The sequence below is a fragment of the Leptonotus elevatus genome, chromosome 21 (assembly GCF_054856555.1).
Source record: "Leptonotus elevatus isolate MCC_2025b chromosome 21, RoL_Lele_1.0, whole genome shotgun sequence".
NCBI lineage: Eukaryota > Metazoa > Chordata > Actinopteri > Syngnathiformes > Syngnathidae > Leptonotus > Leptonotus elevatus.
In genome coordinates this window covers 8,229,378-8,248,691 of record NC_141259.1, presented here as the reverse complement: position 1 = coordinate 8,248,691, position 19,314 = coordinate 8,229,378, and the positions used below count along the sequence as shown (strand labels likewise).

Below are 19,314 nucleotides of genomic sequence, written 5' to 3'. Positions count from 1 at the left end.
AACCAAAAAATATATTTCCAAAAGTTTCACTTCAACTCGTCACCATGGCCACAATCTTTGCTCACTAGACATCAAATTCGCACATTTTGTAGCCACAAGCCTCTGCTTTCTGAAGAACTAAGTTTTATTTGGCTAAGGTTTCATTTAGTACCTTTATTTTCACTTTAAGCGAGGAGAAGTCGCACATTTTTGATCTATTTTCAATGTAATTTTCGCCCTTTTTCCCTCTTCATTTTCGATCAATCATAAGTTTTCAACCTGCTCTCATTTGGTCATTTTTCATCCGATTAAAAAACTGAGAACATGCTCGCGTTCCCCAAACCCTTGCCGTTCTAACGAGCCATTTCTGGAATCTGCATCTTCAACCGTTAAGTCGCGAGAGGCTTTTGTTTGAGGTGAGCGTAATCCTATACAAATCAATGGAGTGTTGGTGCGTGACGTCTCCTCACAACTTAAAATCAAATGTGTGTGCGTGAATGTGCATGTTTTGTAAAGGGGCAGTGAGATACTGTTAATTATGGTAGATTCCACATTTCTTGACCGATTTCAATGGTTTGAATTTTAAACTGTTCAGCTCATTGAAATGTTACTTAAAATCAAATGTGTGTGCGTGAATGTGCATGTTTCTTAAAGGGGCAGTAACACTTTTAGTAGATTATGGTTAACTTGCACATTTCTTGACCGATTTCAATGGTTGAAAGTTTAAACTGTTCAGCTCATTGAAAAGAGTTAGCAGGCCCATTCAAAATTTCCGCGGGAATTTTTCTAGTTTTTATTATTTTTATATTATCTTCCAGCGACTTTTCCGCAAGAATAGGGGCCGTACCGTAGATCGCACCGCGACAAATAAGGTATCAAACGATGCGGCTCGATTTGACTCGCTGCGCTATTATTTTCCTCAGAATTCCCAGTTACCATGGCGACACAATTCCCCAAAATGTCCCCCAAAAAGTCCCATAGGAATGAATGGGAATCCGAAAATGATCAACTCCAATCAAGCACCTTTTTCAAAGACACGCTGCGCGCGCATACATTAACCGACCGATATGAAAATTAGCTCATTTTGTTGGAATTTTTGTCATCTTTAGCTCAGTGTCAAAAAAAAAATTAAGGAATGAAAGCTCTCCCCCCTGTGCGGGTTCAAAGACAGTGAGCAAAGGGTGAAAGTCGCCTATTTAGAGTGTGACTAATTAAGGTCTGAGTGGTGGGAACCAAAAAATATATTTCCAAAAGTTTCACTTCAACTCGTCACCATGGCCACAATCTTTGCTCACTAGACATCAAATTCGCACATTTTGTAGCCACAAGCCTCTGCTTTCTGAAGAACTAAGTTTTATTTGGCTAAGGTGTCATTTAGTACCTTTATTTTCACTTTAAGCGAGGAGAAGTCGCACATTTTTGATCTCTTTTCAATGTAATTTTCGCCGTTTTTGCCTCTTCATTTTCGATCAATCATAAGTTTTCAACCTGCTCTCATTTGGTCATTTTTCATCCGATTAAAAATCTGAGAACATGCTCGCGTTCCCCAAACCCTTGCCGTTCTAACGAGCCATTTCTGGAATCTGCATCTTCAACCGTTAAGTCGCGAGAGGCTTTTGTTTGAGGTGAGCGTAATCCTATACAAATCAATGGAGTGTTGGTGCGTGACGTCTCCTCACAACTTAAAATCAAATGTGTGTGCGTGAATGTGCATGTTTTGTAAAGGGGCAGTGAGATACTGTTGATTCTGGTAGATTCCACATTTCTTGACCGATTTCAATGGTTTGAATTTTAAACTGTTCAGCTCATTGAAATGTTACTTAAAATCAAATGTGTGTGCGTGAATGTGCATGTTTCTTAAAGGGCCAGTAACATACTGTTGATTATGGTGAACTTTTACATTTCTTGAGCGATTTCAATGGTTTAAATTTTAAACTGTTCAGCTCATTGAAATGTTGGTTAAAATCAAATGTGTGTGCGTGAATGTGCATATTTCTTAAAGGGACAGTAAGATACTTTATTTGATCTTGATTATGGTTAACTTGCACATTTCTTGAGCGATTTCAATGGTTTAAAATTTAAACTGTTCAGCTCATTGAAATGTTAGTTAAAATCAAATGTGTGTGCGTGAATGTGCATGTTTCTTAAAGGGGCAGTAATACTTTTAGTTGATTATAACTTCCACATTTCTTGAGCGATTTCAACGGTTGAAATTTTAAACTGTTCAGCTCATTGAAAAGAGTTGCAAGAGTTAGCAGGCCCATTCAAAATTTCCGCGGGAATTTTTCTAGTTTATAATTTATATCTGTTCTAAATGTACAATACTTTTCTTGTAGGTTTTTAAACTCTTAACAAAAGTGGAAAAAAAAGTTAAAATAATAGAAATAGTTCAAATGAATTTTTGACGTCTACAGCCGTAGGCAGTGAATGAGTTAATAGGGAAACGTGACAAGCATTTAGAATGAGAGATGTTATTTAATAAAAAACCTGCAAGGAGATTAAAATACAAACATTCGTGAGCAGCTACAGTAGGTCAAAACTCCACGAGTGTATCCGAAATAACACGACTTGATAACATCTCCTCTTTTTGCCGTTTGTTGAGCTGTGGGATTCTCTCTGACCCGCGGAGGGATCCCTAAAGAGAGATCCTCTTGTAAAACACTTCTCATTAATGGAAATAGATGCGGTTAGCTCCCCACTCCCTCAGCACCTCACTGTCAGCAGTAAGAAGTGTCTATTCTTGGCTAAAGTCTCCTTCATTAACGTTATCTCAAATAGGCACCCAATTCTGATGGGAAGAGTAGGGACAGTGTACAGTTAAGCCGCTTCATCCAATTTCATTATTCGGTAAGAGGTGGGGTATCAATGTTGTCTTTGCAAAGTCAGCACACCAGACGAGGTGGCTGTGCTGTCTGTCGTGTGGCCCAGGCATGACATCACTGCAAACTCAACCAAAGAATGGGTACGCAAACAATGATTTTTGCTTTTTTTTGTTTTCAAATGGTCTGATGGCAGAACACATTTCTTTCTTTGTAGTGCTGTATTTCTCTCACCCTTCCCCTCAACTATTTTCTGCTCATGAAATATGTTCCTTTTTCACAGTAGCAGCGATCCTGCTGTGAATACATGCGAGCAAGCTGTGGGGCGATAATACAAGTTTGTGTGATGTGTGATCAAATGGGGGGAAAGAAAGAATGAAATGGGAGGAACGTGAAAGAGAGAGAAGGTGAGGTTGAAAGTGTTGGGCTGTGGGCCGACAAATGATCTGGCCCGTCTCCAGGCATGATGACTCGGGGATGATGGCACAGTTAGAGCTAATTAGGATCATAAACTGGAGAAATGTTGTGCCTTCTTAATACACGGGGCAGTTCAAGCAGAACCATTGTGCAAATTCATGAGATTTGTGTCAGAAAAGTTCCAGGACTGAAGATACAGTATATGTCAACCACACGAGCCCCCCCCCCCGTGAAAAAGCTCTTGAGTTGTGACCTCAGGTCTCTGCGGCCATTGAACGTTTTTACACATGCTTTTATATTCGTATCGTCTGAGTCAGTTCGCCGAGCAACGGGCAGAGTGATTGATGATGAGACCGATGAGAGCAGACTTGTGAGGGAGAGTCATCACCGGTGACGAGTCATGGATCAACCAGCAGACCAAACGCCAGAGCCTCCAATGGAAGAGCCTGAGGTTGCCAAGGCTAAAGAAAAAAAGACAGTCCAAGTCCAAAGTCATGTTGATGGCGTCCATCATCTTGCCAAATGGTTTAAATGAACAACCAGCATGGGATCCTGCGACATTTGCTTCATTCAGTGAGCCACCTGCTCACAATGCCCCGAGCATCTGACACTTCCTGCACAAGAATAACATCACCTTGCTATAGTATTCACATGACGTCATTTGCCCCGCATTGTGTGCCGTTCAACGGTCCGTGGAATGTCAAATGGGAACGGACAAAGAAGTGTCTGGAATTGTACGAATAAATCAAAAGGATTTCCAACCGACAAAGTCTACCAAAGGGTTTTCTGACCATTTTGATTAAGTTAAGTGTCATCATAAGATGGTAAAAATGCTTTTACCATAATGCGATCGTGTTATATATATGAGCCGCTAGCCGTTGGTAGCTCTGGCTAAAAATAGATCTGGTGGTCAAGATGTTCGATTTTGAGATCTCGCCAAATAACCTCCTTAAGGTTTCTTATATTCCTTTCCCAGCAGCCCAAAAGTTGAAATTGTTGTTAAAGTGTACCAAAATGAGTGATGAATCAACAATGTTGTTGTTTGTGTTAGCGCTAGTAGCTAGCACCGTCAGGAAACTAGCTAACTTGGTTTAAAAATAACCCGTGATTCTTCACCTCAAATTCACAAATGATAAATGCACATATCAACCAATAAAAGCCGAAAGTACATAAGACACAAGAATGTCCGTGTTTTGGGAGCCGTCCTATTTCAGAGCATACGTTGCCATGTAGTCCGGTCCGGGCAGTAACATCGGCAAACGTTTGGAATCCAATCGATTCCACAAATCAAACGTTTCAACTTGTACCGCTACAAGGAGTGTTGAGCAAAATCTTCATCTTGTACCGTTCCCGTTAATTTTCACTAATCCATACCACCTGGTTCGGATCAATCACAAAGCAATATTGTGTTTGGGGGCGGGATATACGGCTGTGACGAAAACAAGAAATGCAGAGGCCATGGGAAACAAGCAAACACACTGCAATTAATTCTGTTGTCGCAGAATTACCTAGTTTTCTTTTTGAAAGCAGACAAAAACAGCTGAAAGAAATATGCTTGTGCCCTTTTCTTTTCTTTTTTTTTTTACCTACGACAACAATGACATTTTCATCCATTGCCGGGATTGATCAAAGCAAAAGTTTGGTAGGTGTGCACAAATTGCCGCATCGCCCAATCAGCTCGAAGAATTGTCCTGAAAATAAGAAGGTTGTAATTGCTTTAGCAGAGATTAACCATATGATATTAAGCATTCGTACTTCGAAGCGTTGGGCACTGCCAGCGACAAAGCATTTAAGTTAATTTGTTAAACTGTATATGTACTTCCAGAATTATTATTTACACATTCATACATTTGGGTATTTTTTTTTGTACAAGTTGCTAAGTTGATGTGTCGAATCTGCTGCTCTCCGTCATTCACTTTAATTTACCTAAAGTATGACAGCTTCTGATTGGTTAGTGTTAGTCAGCTGATCAGGAAGTGTTGTCGCTCTAGCTGCCGTGTATGACGGGTAAAGTTTAAATTAAGAAGGAATCCGTCTCCATCCTGCCTTTTTATTTTATAAACAGTGCCCCATTAACCACCAACGAATCCTCACATTAGACTATAGCTACGCTACGTGTATTTGTCATAAGTTTGAGTTTTTTTCTCGCAAATTTGCCACTTTATAAAGTCACAAATTTGCCAATATATCAACTCACTAATTAAAAAAGTGGTAAATTTGCGAGTTTTTTCTCTAAAAAAAATGTCAATAAATTATACGTGGCCCGAACACGCCGTCGTAGTAAACAAATGCTTCAAGTCAGTTTATGCAGATCATTTGTTTTGCCCTAGTGCATGTAATGTTACAAATACATCAAAACACAAAAGTACAACTGAAAAGCAAATAAGGCGGTTATAAACGGAAGCTGTAGGAAAAAAAAAAAAAAAAAGATTCACCTAACCCTAATCCAATTGAACTGCGTACTTGCATGTATTCCCAAAAATGCCACAATAAGTCATAGCGCAGGAAACAGCTTCATTTTGAAAAAATAGTCCCCCCCCCCCCCCCCCCCAACACGCAACAGAACCTCAAAATCTTTTGACAGTTGCTTAGAGGCACCTTTCTCTTTTCCACTGTGGAAATATCACAGTCTTTTGTCAGACACACACGCACACTGATAGGCGGCATGAATGCTGCTGACTTGCTGCGGTACGTCTCTGTTTACGAAGACTGACAGCTCACTGTGAACTACAACATACCAGCACGCGTTATACAAATGCCAGCGAAAGAAAGAATCCACCCAGAAACATCACACTTGCCACACGCGCGCAAACCACGCAGGCTGATTTCCATTTATTAGGCGGCGTTGCATATTCACGAATGCAGTTGTCAAGTGCTCCAAAATCATTGTTTAAAAATCAAGAACAGACGGATGAAAAATAACATTTATTAGGCGGCGTTGCATATTCACGAATGCAGTTGTCAAGTGCTCCAAAATCATTGTTTAAAAATCAAGAACAGACGGATGAAAAATAACCTTTTCCCGTGTATTGTCGTCATAGCAACAAGTGCAACAGGTTTAAAGAGATGTGAGTAATGCCCTTATGTCTCCAACTCTGCGAGTCATCAAACAAGACTAATTCATCCAATGTCATCTTCTGCATGTTTTCAGTCCGTGCCTCTGCTTTTTGTGATTCATTCTTCGCAACCTGACTGCGGCATTTCACCATTTGCTGTAACAATTTGTTTTTTTGTTGCCTGAACTTAAAGTTGATTTTCTGACTACCGCACTGTAAAAAGCCAAGAGGGACTATTACGAGATAATTGCTAATTATGCTAATGTGTTTTGCCATTTCTTCTCCTTGGTCATTTTATCATCTGTCCTCAAGAGACCACAGTCAGTAGTAATAACCGTTTTTTCCCTCAGCTAAACGCTCAGTCACTTAGAGGACACCGTGTCCTAAGCTGTAGAATTCGAACACCGGGCCGCTTAATCAGGAAGCGTCTGTAAATTCACATGAGCACGCAGAAGGAGCGCAGAGCTGTTTCAATTGGCGTTGACCTTCATTAACCCAATAAATGCCGGCGGTGTTTCTGTCGCAAAGCTTGTGTGTGTTTATCAGCACAAACAAACAAATGTGACAAAAGCGTTTCAGGGCGGAAACAGGAGCTTCCCATCTGTGAAACGTATCCCCTCACCCACATGCACCTTTTCCCCCCTCTTCACCACAGCACACAAGCTGCGTGACATTGGTCTCTCCTGGCACAAAACACAACCAGGAACAACACGACCATGTTTTAATACTTACTCTTGGCCGCATGTGTCTGTGTAAGATGCCGGATGATGCAATTATGCAGCAAGTCGCAACGTGTATAAAAACAGAGACGGTAAATAACCGGTTTGACGATTTACAATGGTTTTTAAAAGTCAAGGTTTCTGAGGGGATCGACTGCGCAGCGCGCAGGTTACAATACGATTGGCTGCTTGCAGATTTGAGTAAAGAGCTGCTTTCTTTGAAGTTAATTGTGTTCAATTAACTTTTTTTCTTCTTCTCCTTCTCCCGTGTAAGCCAGGAGAGGGGGGGGAGCAAGAAGAAATACTGAAAACACAGATCTCTGTTGAACATTTTTGACTCACAAACTCATTCGAAAGTCATTTGAACGTACTTGTAGGCTAAATGCTAAAAAAAACAACATAGTATTTAACCCGTAATGTCATGGGGTATTGACTTAAAAACAAAAAAAGTATTTGGCCTAGATTATACCAATGCGTTTTAAAATTAAGTAAAGATTGTTTATTCTTAATTTTTGGTTTTTTGTTTTATCATGTCTGCAGTGCATGATTTGTATTCGTCATTTTTCCCCCATAATGTCATGGGTATGCGTATCCAGCAAGTCAATTTAGCCTACAAGTACGCATTTCCAAGTATGTTCAAACACATTTGCGAATATGTTTTGAGTTTGCTAGTCAAAAATGTTTACGGCACATTCGCAGTTTCGCACTGTCTGTAGATTAATGTGCATTGTCCTAAAAAAAATAAAAATAAATGGCTGTGGGTACCAGTTAGCCCCAAGGATGACGTGAGTAGCCCAAAGGTCTGCTCTAAAAACAGCTCAATAGTGATGCGACACTGTGACTTTATTAAGAATTAAAATTGAAGATTTATTTATTTAAACTTATATATATATATATATATATATATATAAATAAATAAATATATATATATATATTTTTTTTAAGGTCATTATAGAGCTCTAATTTAAATATATAATACCGTGATATTTTTGCTCACCGTCAAATTCTGATAATCGAAGTAATTAAGATCAGGTTCTACGGTTTTAAACCACACAGTGGCCATTTGAACTGTTCCAACAATCAAAATAAAAGGTTGAAATTCGGCGACAGGTTGGATAAAAATAACCTTGTGAATGCTTGTTTTTGCAGCAGCGTCATAACACACACAGCCACTTCCCCCTCACAGCTCTCGGACTGCTCAGAGCAGTGCATCACTTCACTACACATCCCTATTTAGAGTATTGTAAGTGGAGTGCAGGCATTTTCTCAATGAACTCTCAGTGCCATGTTATCTGGCTTTGAGACTATCTTTACTCTGTTCACAAATGACATTTCAAGCTATTTATCAACGCAGTCATTCAGTCCTCAGCAGGCACCGTCTGTTTCCTGCAATGCACAGTACATAAAAGGAAGCTATTTATGGCGGTTCGCATGCAGCTTTGACAATTTTAGTCGATTGAGAAAAAGATGTAAACAAGAATATGCAGTGAGAAATTACATGATGTCATGATTTGTAAAAGGGGGTGTTTTTATGGGTTTAATATTAACCGCATAGTGATGAAATAAGTAGCTTGCTCGGGGACTCCTAGCGTAGCAAATATTAAACGGGGATCAACTTTAAAGATGATGTTGATTATGATATTTTCAATTTGGAGCGATTCAACAGTGACGCTATGTTGCTGCCTACTATTATTTTTTTCACACCCAACAATACTAACTAAACAATAGTTGTTTAATAAACAATGATTGTGAATAATCGGCTCTTTTGAATATTTTGGTACATAAGATGAAATTGTGAGTTTAGTTGCCAGCAGAAAACTAATATCAAACATTTATTGAGTGGTACGTTAAGCATACTTGTCCCCTAACGTGCTGATGCTAACTTTGAGCCTAGCCAGGCAAGTGGAGCTTAATTTGGCATTTCCTATCTGTAGAAAGAGTTGGAAGAATGGAAGAAATGCGACAGCTCCTATCAAAATGTGACGGGTCAAGAAAAACGGAGCCGCGGTGAACAGTTGGCCGAAGCATGGTGCACCTTTTAGTCTCCAGGACATTCATAGTTAACCTTGCCAGCATGATGAATTCTCATGGTATTTGCGAGTTCACAAACTCCGGAGAACACATCTTGCTGATACTTTTGCAGCCGACCCGTTTTTTAGGTCGGATCGATCAGGTTGCTTAGGCAGGACAAAACCAATAAGCGCCGATGCCGGGGGGGAAACAAACAAACCTAACAGACAAATGGATGCTGCAATTAATTATGTTCTCGCAAAATTACTCACCGTTTCCTTATTGAATTTGAACAGTGAGAGGAGTTTGGTGCATTTTTTTTCTGGTAAAAAAGTTTGTGCTGCACTCCTCCCTCCCTAAGACAAGACGGAAGACGAGATTTTCATCAATTGCCTTGATTGGTCAAAACAAATGTGCAAAGATGCCGCATCGTCCAATCAGCTCGAAGTATTGCACAGCAAGTCCCGCCTTTGCCGAACGGTTCTGCCGAGTGAAGTACCAGATTGATAATGTGAAGAACTACCTCGAGTGAATCACAATTATCAATCTGGCTGGCGAGGTTAATTCATACTGATAAAAATGAGAAACAAAAATTGTCGAAATACCATGGCGTACAATATTTCTGGCAAACGGGGATTGTAATACATTTCGGAAGTGTAGTTTACCTAGCAAAGAGGATTAATTGCTTAGAAGAGCGACTCCACACTGTGCTGCGGACTGCAGTAGGGAGCTAGCCAGCCGCATGTAGCTTAGCACTTAGCATTCCTTCACAGAATCCTGAACAGCCAGGAAACCGGGGAGGCTGGGGTGACATGGCTGAAATACGATTCTACGTGAGTGTTTTAATCATTTGTTATACTTTATATTCATGTTTATATTTGAAATCCAACAATGTTCGGTATTGGTTACTTAAACCGTATACGACACTGAAGCAACGCCAAAAAGCTTTGTCAAATTCTGCCTTCAAAACAAAGTGTCCACAAACATTCCTGTCTATAGATGAACAAAAAATTAACTTGAAGATGTTTTGGATTAGATGTTTAATTAAAACTAAAAGGCATTTTCCTTCGATTTTTTAAAATAACATTTAGGAATGTAAAAGACGCAACATGCCGGTTCATTTATTAAAAGTTGGCAACGATTTAAATAACCATTATTTATGATTTGCTATTGGAAACGGTGTTTTGAAATGGACTAAATTTGTGTTCATAATCCATACAACGAAGCATCAGCGCATTTGCACGTGTGTCAACCTCCAGCTCACCTAATGCGCCAAACGCGGCCGTCAAAAACTATTTCTTCACATAGTCAAAACAGTTACAAGGTAAGGATTACAATATCATTTCAACACATTACATAAAATAAAGGACTTTTCAAAATACCCCAAATCCTTGGATATTAATGTTGGTTGTAGCCTGTGTGTCATTGAGAACAAGGCCCTGACTAATGCTCCGGCCGTAGCCCCTCTTGAGATGGCGATGACCCCCCCACACTCTCGCCCTCACACCTGCCGTCCTCCACTCGACCCCTCTGCCGACCCTCACTTGGAAACAATAATTGCAACATGAATTATGTCCACCAAACCCACCAACTGCCCGGCTGCGACTCCCCTCGCCGGCAAACACTACCACGCTCCCCTCGAGGGGCATTCCTGATGATATTGTGATCTACTGCTGCACACTTGGAGGGTGCGGGGGTGATAAGTCTGCTTGTAAAAGTACAATGTTAGCCTATAAATCTTTACGGTACGTTTCGTTTGATACCAAAAAAAAAACACATTATGGATGAAAGACAACAAATATGTGGTCCATATGCCACGGATAAAAGGTGACGGGGGGGGGGGGAGAAAAAGGGCACGTCATGCTGATGGAAAAGATTGACAGACGTGATTTGGCAGGCAGTCACCCTGGGTTGTGCTACAACAGGCGGTGCGGCACTTTTTACCCAGATGTTTCTATATATCAGCAGGCTGTCTTATATGTTATATTAGTGGCCGAAATATGGCAGAATCATTCCAGAGGGGTAAAAACATAAATCCGAGCACGGTGATTAATTAACAGCCACGTATATGATGTCAGTGAATCATTTGAGGGTCAGCAAAAGGTATGCCGAGCCGCCGGCAGTATAACTGGTTATCTTTTGCTTGGTTATGTCCAGAAAAGTGGATACAGGCAACAATCGTGGCCATAGCTCCACTATTCAAACGCTCTGAAGAAAATCAGTGAACAAATGAACAAAAGCAGCAGGAGGTTAGGAATCAGTTCCCAACCTCTAGAAATCATACTTACTGTGGATTTATGGACACATCTACTAAATAATCTGCATCCTTTTCAAAGGATTAAGCCTCAAATGCCAAGCGATATATATATATATATTTTTTGCCTTTAGGTCCACAAAATAAAAATTGTATGGAATCTCAAGATTATGATCACTTGGTATTTTGTCGACAGACAGTTAAATACTGCTAAGGCTGGATGAAAAATGGTTAAAGCTCAATCAGGGTGTATACCATTTTTGGTCAAATTCAATGGCTGGGAAAAATGAGTGCTTTAATTTTTCCAGCCGAAAAACTAAAAGTCTTCAGGATCCATGCTGATTTTTGCCACGGTTTTGAGGAGTCAGCGGCTATCTGCGCTTCCCAAAGACACACTTAATTCACAATGGACGCCTGAACTGGACCCTAATGTCCCGTGTTATCAGAATGAATCAGCAGTGCTGATAAATTAGTCGTCGGAAAACACGGTACGAAGGCCTGTCAGCTAATGTGCACGCTTTGCGTGATATTCATACGCAATGCTTAATGTTGTGGAACCGATTCTGTCATTTCCATTATGTAAATACATTTGCCTCGGTGCTATATTTGAATATATTGTCTCTCTTGTCTCAATTACTTGGGCTATTAAAAACAAAGAGGTGATGGAAATGAGGTGCAGTTATGTGTTTGCAGTTTGATGGCATGTACTAAGTGTTTATGAAAGCTCGTTACACATTCTGTTGCATTCGGATGTGTCAACACACTCCGAGCGTTCATCCTGGAGGAGGATGACGTCAGAATTTAGAAAGCATAATAAAAAAAAAGCACAGAGTAGTATGGTCATCTGTTAATAAAATACATACGGTCATTTTATTTAAATATCTACTAAAAGTGGTGAGAATGATTTTTATTTATTTAAGTGCCCTTAAGGTTGAACTAATGAGCCAACATATTTTCATTAATTTGCAATTGAATCTTTTTACAAGTGCTGGCCTTTTTAAATAGTGACGAATGTTGAGTAATTATTTAATTGTATTTATTTATTTACTTTTTATCATTGTGAGCACCTTCAAGCAGCAGAGTGTAAATTATTATTTGTCCTATGGCTATGTATTTTCACATGTTACAAAAGCCTGTTGAATTTGATGATTTTTGTTAGATATAACATCTTAAGAAAAAGGTTTAATGATGCCCTAAAAAAAACAAGGCAAAGGTCGCAAAGGTGATATAAAAAAAATATATATATTATATACGATATTAGTTCAGTTTGCCCAGTACTATGCTGTAAACTACACTTTTCTTCCCCCCCCCCCCCCTTATTTTTTGGGTTGCTAATATACTGCTATAATCATTTGGAACACTACTTTAATTATTTTTTCAATCAATATATCTTTCATAGGATTTTTTTTTTCAGAATCCATGTTCACATTGTAATGTAGTCTTTTTGTAACCATTACAAATGATTTGACATCTTGGGGGAACTAAAAGACCACGGCAAAATAATCATTTTCCCCTCGCACCAAATGCCAACAAATCACTGAGATACAAATAAATTCAAAGTCTTTGTCATTTTCTGTAAATGTCATCAAAATGTAACACAAGCTGCATGCAGCGTTGGTCAAAGTTAATTTTAAAGACCTAATCTTGTAGGGGGTCAGGTTTTTTTTTTCAGTTAATGTTAATTTCAATGATTTTTACACATCCAAATTGGGATTATTTGCTAAATGAAACTAATGGAAGCAAAGCACGTGCATGGTAATTTAGTACGTGGAATGAGGACGACGGTTCATTTGAACACAAACAGATTCAAGCCATTTTGACTTAAACAATAAAAGTTGCTGTAACAATAAAACACTTTGAAGGAGGAATTAAAACAAATTAGCCTTCTTTGGCTAAAATCCCACACTAGTATTATCCCGTTCTCGCATGTATTTAATCCCAACTTTAAGCAACACAAGCTGCAGGGAAAGCGGAGATGCTGAATCCGCAGCCGGCTGCTGCGCTCGGATGCCTCGCCAAGGTGCGCGCGACCTCAGTTTCTCCACCGGCTCGTTAAAACGCCAAATCGGTCAAAACGTGCAAGCAAAGTTGTGCATTTAAAAAAAATTTTTTTTTTACCTTTTCGCTTGGATCTCCTCCTCCTCCTCCTTTTCAGCTTGCATTTCACCTGGCCACCTTGAGCCCCCGACGCGCGGCTGTTGTTCCCAAGTACGGACGCCATCTGCCCTTTCGGAACGACTCGTCGTAATAACTTGAGACTTGTGGTCGGACTCTTTCTCTTTCGCCTCCTTTATTTGCCCCTCCTTCGCAACACAAGAAAGGAGGGTGCGTTGTTTTTTTTGTTGTGTTTTTTTTTTTTTTTTGCAGCTCCTATTATCACAACCTTGTGGCTGGAAGTCCGCGTCTGGAGGAGACTGTTTTCTCTGCGCTCAGCATCACCATTGCGGGTTCTCGCAGCTCTCTGCCTGTGAGGAAATTTAGGCGTCAGCTACTTTGGATTCAATCAAGCAGGACACGCGTGACGCCTATCTGTTCCTCTGCCAGCTTTCTAATTAGGGTCCAATCGTACTGCCTGGGAGGTGTGACATCACCAGCTGCACTCATATACTAACACCCCCTTATTCACCCGCGCCTTTGTTTGTGATACTTGTGGCATTTTACTTCATACTTGAGTTGTTCACTCTTCTTTTTTTTTCTCCGCAGGGAGAACCGTCATTGTGTCTCGGAAGGTCAGATGTGACGTCACTTTGGTAGAGGTAATAGCAGTCTGGATTATGATGACTTGACTAGACTAGATTGGGGATGAAGCATTTCTTCCTTAATGTGTTTTTATTTCTGTAACAGTCGCATCAACAAGTTGGTTTAGTAGCTGTATAGTCCCCTTCAAAAGTATTGGAATGAAATTCCTTTGTTTTTGCTGTATACGGAGATTTGTAGTTCAACCCAAAAGATGAATATCAGACAAAAATTCAGAATTCCAGCTTTTATTTCATGGTATTACTTCTGCATGTGTTAAACATTTAAGGACAAAGCACCTTTTTGTTTCTTTTCAAATGAGCAAAAGTATTGGAACAGACATGATTAACTTACATTGAATACATTTACTATTGGTGACTTAGCCCTTACTCGCTAAAACTGCATCAAGCCTTTCGACCCATTGATTTCACCAGACGATTGCATTCTTCATTTGAAATGCTTTTCCAAGCCTTTAACGCAGCCTCTCTCAGTTCCTGATTGTTTCTGGGTATTTCTCCCTTCAATCTTCCCCTTCAGGAGGTAAAATGCATGCTCTATTGGGTTGAGGTCCACTAAATGACTTTGCCCCTTTCACTAATATATATATATATTCTATATATATATTCTATAAATATATTCTAATACTTATGAAGGGGACTGACTGTATGCACAGTTTGACTGGAAAGCAAAACCCGATTGCAAAATATTTATAATAAATAACTTGCTGTTTGTGTGTGTGTGTTCTTCAATGTATCATAATCAAATCTGTAATTTTGTTTTATCAAAAAAAACAAAATGCAATATTTAAGTAGTGTTATTCTAATACCGTTTTTGGGCCCCCCGATACCGATAGCCAGTTTTGCAGTATCGGCAGATATTGTACCAATATTAGGGTTATATAGGGGGGGTACATGAAAAAGCTGCCCTGCCATTGGTTCAGAGCATTCAAGGGCCACTAGCATATCTTGGCTCGGCATTCAGTGAACACGTCACACATCAGTGAATGTCGTGCACATGCAAGACAAGATGCTGCATCCAAAGTCATTTATTAGCGTCGGAAATAATGGTATCGGCGAGTTACTTGTTAGTACTTGCCAATGCCGATACCACAGTTTTAATGCAGTATTATGGCCTCTCCCGATACCGGTATCGGAACAACACTCATTTTAAGTAACCGTGTTGTGTGGGAAGACTTCAGTCAGGCTTATGCGTCCATTTATTAATCGGGACACCAGTTGTTTTTTTACAGCCCCCTAGATATCAATTACCGTAATAATCAATCAGGCACTCCAGATTGAATTCCCTTCTATTTACATTTTGTCATCATTCACAGAGGTTCAGAGATAGAAAGTAGATATATCTGTTTTCTAATATTGAGAGCAAGTCAGAAAAATAAATACATAATTACAGGTACTTAAAAAATATATCCAATTAAGTACTGTAATGAGGAGTTGGTTAAGTTCCCTGCAACTCATGGGAACGGGTAAAGAAGACGGATGGACGGACGGATGCTATAGGTTGGTAGGGCGGTGGTTCAAGTCCTTCTGTTGACAAAATATAAATTACATCAGTTGTTGGATAGATGTGTGTCTACTTTTAGACTATTGTCGAGGTGCCCTTGAGCAAGGCATTTACCCTCAACCCCCACATATATAGATCAGAGTGTGGGTTGCTTGAAATGATATTCATTCAACAATGTTCCCAAAGTAACAGTTTAACATAAAATACATCTCTGACAATCAATGAAACACTGTTAAATTTAGCTTCATAAGTAGAGTAGAACTATATAAAAAAAATGTCCGGCAATCATCGGTAGCTGGTAATTTAGTAATGCAGTTCAGGCGTTTGAATACAACCTTGAGGTTGCAGGGCAAAACTCCGCTGACAGCGTGGACTGTGTTTAATGGCCGCAAACTTTGAAGATTGTGACATTTTGGCATTGTTGTGTGAAAATGGAGTGTCAGGGCTTTCAGAAAGCATTTGCAGCTCGCCTAGCTGGAGGTTATTGTTTTAGATCCTCTAATGCGGAAGGTCAGGTGGGTGTGCGGACAAGACGCTGTGGTAACGCTGGATTCGCGCTCACAAATCACGGTAAATGGCTTTGTTACTGCCCATATTTCATCCAGATTAAATATTATTTGCGTCTGTTTTTAAATTTTACGCAACATAAACCTGTGGAATTTCTCTCAACTCATTTGGTCCCCAAAATCTATAAATATGTTCTATTTTAAATATTATGATCCTGAAAACTTATTTATATATTTTTGGTTTTTTTATGCTAGCTTGAGCATACAGAAGGCTTTGATGCAGCCTCTGAACTGAAGAGAACGCTTGAAGCAATGGTAGTTATTACAAAAACCGCCAACAGATGGCAGCAGAGTATACGAGATCAACCAGGGCCATGTTGCAAAAATCTATTTTCCTGTTTTAAACAGATTTGTGAATAATGATAAAACTTAGCTATGGTCCCAAAAACATATTTATACGGTTTTTATGGAGGGGGGGGGGGGTATGCTAGAGCATACAGAAGGCTTTGATGTAGCCTCTGACCTGAAGAGGTCACTTAAAGCAATGGTAGTTATTACAAAAAATGGCCAGCAGGTGGCAGCAGAGTATAAGAGATCAACCAGGGCTATGCTGCAACAAGCTCTTTTCTCCAGTGTTTTGAATAGTATTGTGAATAATGATGAAACTTAGCTATATTCTAATGCTAATTGCTGCAAAACGTAAACAGATACAAATATAATTTTTTTAACGATGAAAGAAGAGACAATCTTTCTTTTGGTCGGTTCCATGTTTTTATAGCAATAGAACACAATATTCTGTGGGAATTGCAAAATCAGTCAAAATCCAGTAAAACAGCCGGGAGCGAAGGGGGTTGCTTCAGTGAAAACGGTTAGGAGTGAATGAGTTAATAGCATCTTATTTATATGTATCAAGAGTTAATAGTCAAACTGAACAGCAACAGAAAAATAGGATTGAATGCGCAGAAATAACAGCACAACATGTTTGCTGATGTCAGACTAAAAAGTCACTTTGAGGCGACTGTTATTGGATGGAAACATTTCCATCTGGGCCTTCGGGCAGAGGAGCGAGGAGAGCAAGGGTGTCGGGGCCGCGCGCCTGCCTGCCGCCTGCCCTCAGGACGCCCACAAATATCCATGTAAATTGCAGTTTAAGAGAAATCAATACAAGTGACAAGTTGCCAATGCCACTATCTGGGGCAGTAATGAAGGTGTGCTGGCAGGGGCCTGAAGCGCACATAGATAACGGAAAACAGGTTCGCTGGGGCAGGTTACACACACACGTAAACACACAATACAACAAGGTCAGGAGTTCTTACACTGATGAAAAGTGTCCCAAAAACCTTGGACTGCCGTTTCTTACTATCACTCTTTTTTTTTTACTTTTCCAAAACACTGAATGCGAATAACTAATTTGATTTGTGTTTTTAGATAATAAACATATTTTGACACGTTTCGAAACATTATCTTGTGTATTTTTTCCCTAATTGAAATTTTAAGCAAATTGTCGTTTGAAGTCCAATCATTCCTAGCTTGTCCATGATTTGTATGTACAATGTCAATCGGATGAAGATTACAATTCTCCATCTGTGGTTGTTTATATTGTGAACAAGGTTTGTGATTGTGAGGGACAAGGAGGAAAGAGAACACAAAGAAAAGGAGAAAAACTAAATAGCAGAATAATATAACATGTGATGGTACACCATGTGATGACGCAATGGGACAAGATTGGACAGGACAGGACAGCTCAGTGATGGGAATTAGAGTGAAAAAAGAGGACAGTTCGAGGAATTGACATTAGCACAAAGACAATTTCGTGTATCAGGCATATGTTGTATTAGTGTTTACTCGGAATATTCCATACCACTTTTTTTTGGACGAATACTGATACCAATACCAAGTGCCGATACCATTAGTACTTACGATACATAAAATTTCCAAAAAAAGACTGATAATAAAAAAAAAAAATGACACATACATCCCAACTATAGCAAATTTCCTTAAAATTGAATTAAATTAATGGCAATTATATTGTTTCAATTTGCTCATAAAAGTAATTTTGCATAGAGCACACAATAAAATGAATCAAAAAAAAAAATCCACAAATAAGATGAAACAAATAACCATTGGCCAGAAAAAAAAGTCCCAATCAAAATATGTGGTTGTAAAACGTATTTTTATGGAATACAGTGCAAAGAAATATATTCAATACAATAGAGCTTCAAGTAATTTAGTAATATCTACCAAGTTAAGAATTCCTCAAGCTGTTTAGTGTGTGATGTTTAATTATATGTTTTTGAAATCAATGCTTTTAATTTGGAAAGTTGCACTGTATAGAAATTAATATACATAAAACCCAAAGGGAAATGAAAAAGCCACATTGCAAATATAACGTAGTGTGTATAAGAGCTATAATTAGCGTCTGCGAGGGCCGTAACAGTACCGTTCTATTTTTAGCACCACCGCCCTGACGACATTAACGAGGCAATTAAGAGCACGGCAAACGTAGCGAGTCAATTAAACACGGCGAAGGTACGTGAGCTACAAACATATATGAACCACAGATATAGGTGATATTACTAGAAAACAAGAGTACTTATTCTCAGTAATGCACACGCAAGTACTGATACCATGAAATTGGCCTGGTATCGGCCTGATACCGATACTCGCCCATCCCTACTCTTTAATTTGAACATGCTTCTTTAAATTCTGCCCATTTCTTTGTTCTTATTGTTTGAAAAACTGTGTTACAGTAATTCAATATTTGAAAACCCCTAATGTCCTAAATTTTGAAGTTTGACCCAAGTTTTCGTGGGGGGGGGAATTAAGCCTCTAACACGAAAACCTTTATTTGATATCAATGACATCATCATGTGTTAAATATTTACAATCTGTTCTACATAGCCCCACTAGTCTAAGCATACTCTGACTACGTAATTGTGTTTGTGGAATGCGAATAAAGCAGCAAAAATCCACCCATTTTTATCCATTTCAGTGGGCAGCCATTTTGCCTGAAAATGACATCACATGTGCTCAGGGCTCAGGTAACGACCAAGCGTGGCTCAGCTTGTGAATGTCACGTGACCAAACTCAGAAACCAGGTGGCCATTACTGAGCAAGTGTGATGTCATTTTCAATCGACAGCAAGTGACAGCAAAATGGCCGCCCCTTGAGATGGATAAAAACGGGTGAATTTTTCCTGCTGAATTCGTATTCCACGGCCAAAATGTTAATCAAAATGTTGTGTTTAAACTAGTGGGGAGCATACAATATTATATTATAAAGAAAAGTGAGTTAACC

General features: G+C 39.4%; 1 protein-coding gene across 4 annotated transcripts in view; it reads right to left on the bottom strand.

The window, feature by feature from the left end:
* Nucleotides 1–19,314, bottom strand: part of adarb2 (adenosine deaminase RNA specific B2 (inactive)) — a 191,352-nt gene that overhangs the window by 143,066 nt on the left and 28,972 nt on the right. The window contains exons 4-5 of one of the 4 annotated variants that reach the window (XM_086066301.1): nucleotides 13,638–13,719; nucleotides 13,373–13,557 (exon numbers count right to left, since the gene is read on the bottom strand). The exons of 1 other annotated variant lie outside the window; for it this stretch is intronic. In XM_086066301.1, the coding sequence (XP_085922427.1) occupies nucleotides 13,373–13,475 (103 nt within the window). In that variant the 5' untranslated portion in view covers nucleotides 13,476–13,557; nucleotides 13,638–13,719. Of the gene's footprint in view, nucleotides 1–13,372; nucleotides 13,769–19,314 lie in introns of those variants that run through there. 2 more of the 4 variants (XM_086066302.1, XM_086066303.1) reach the window with 2 other exon arrangements.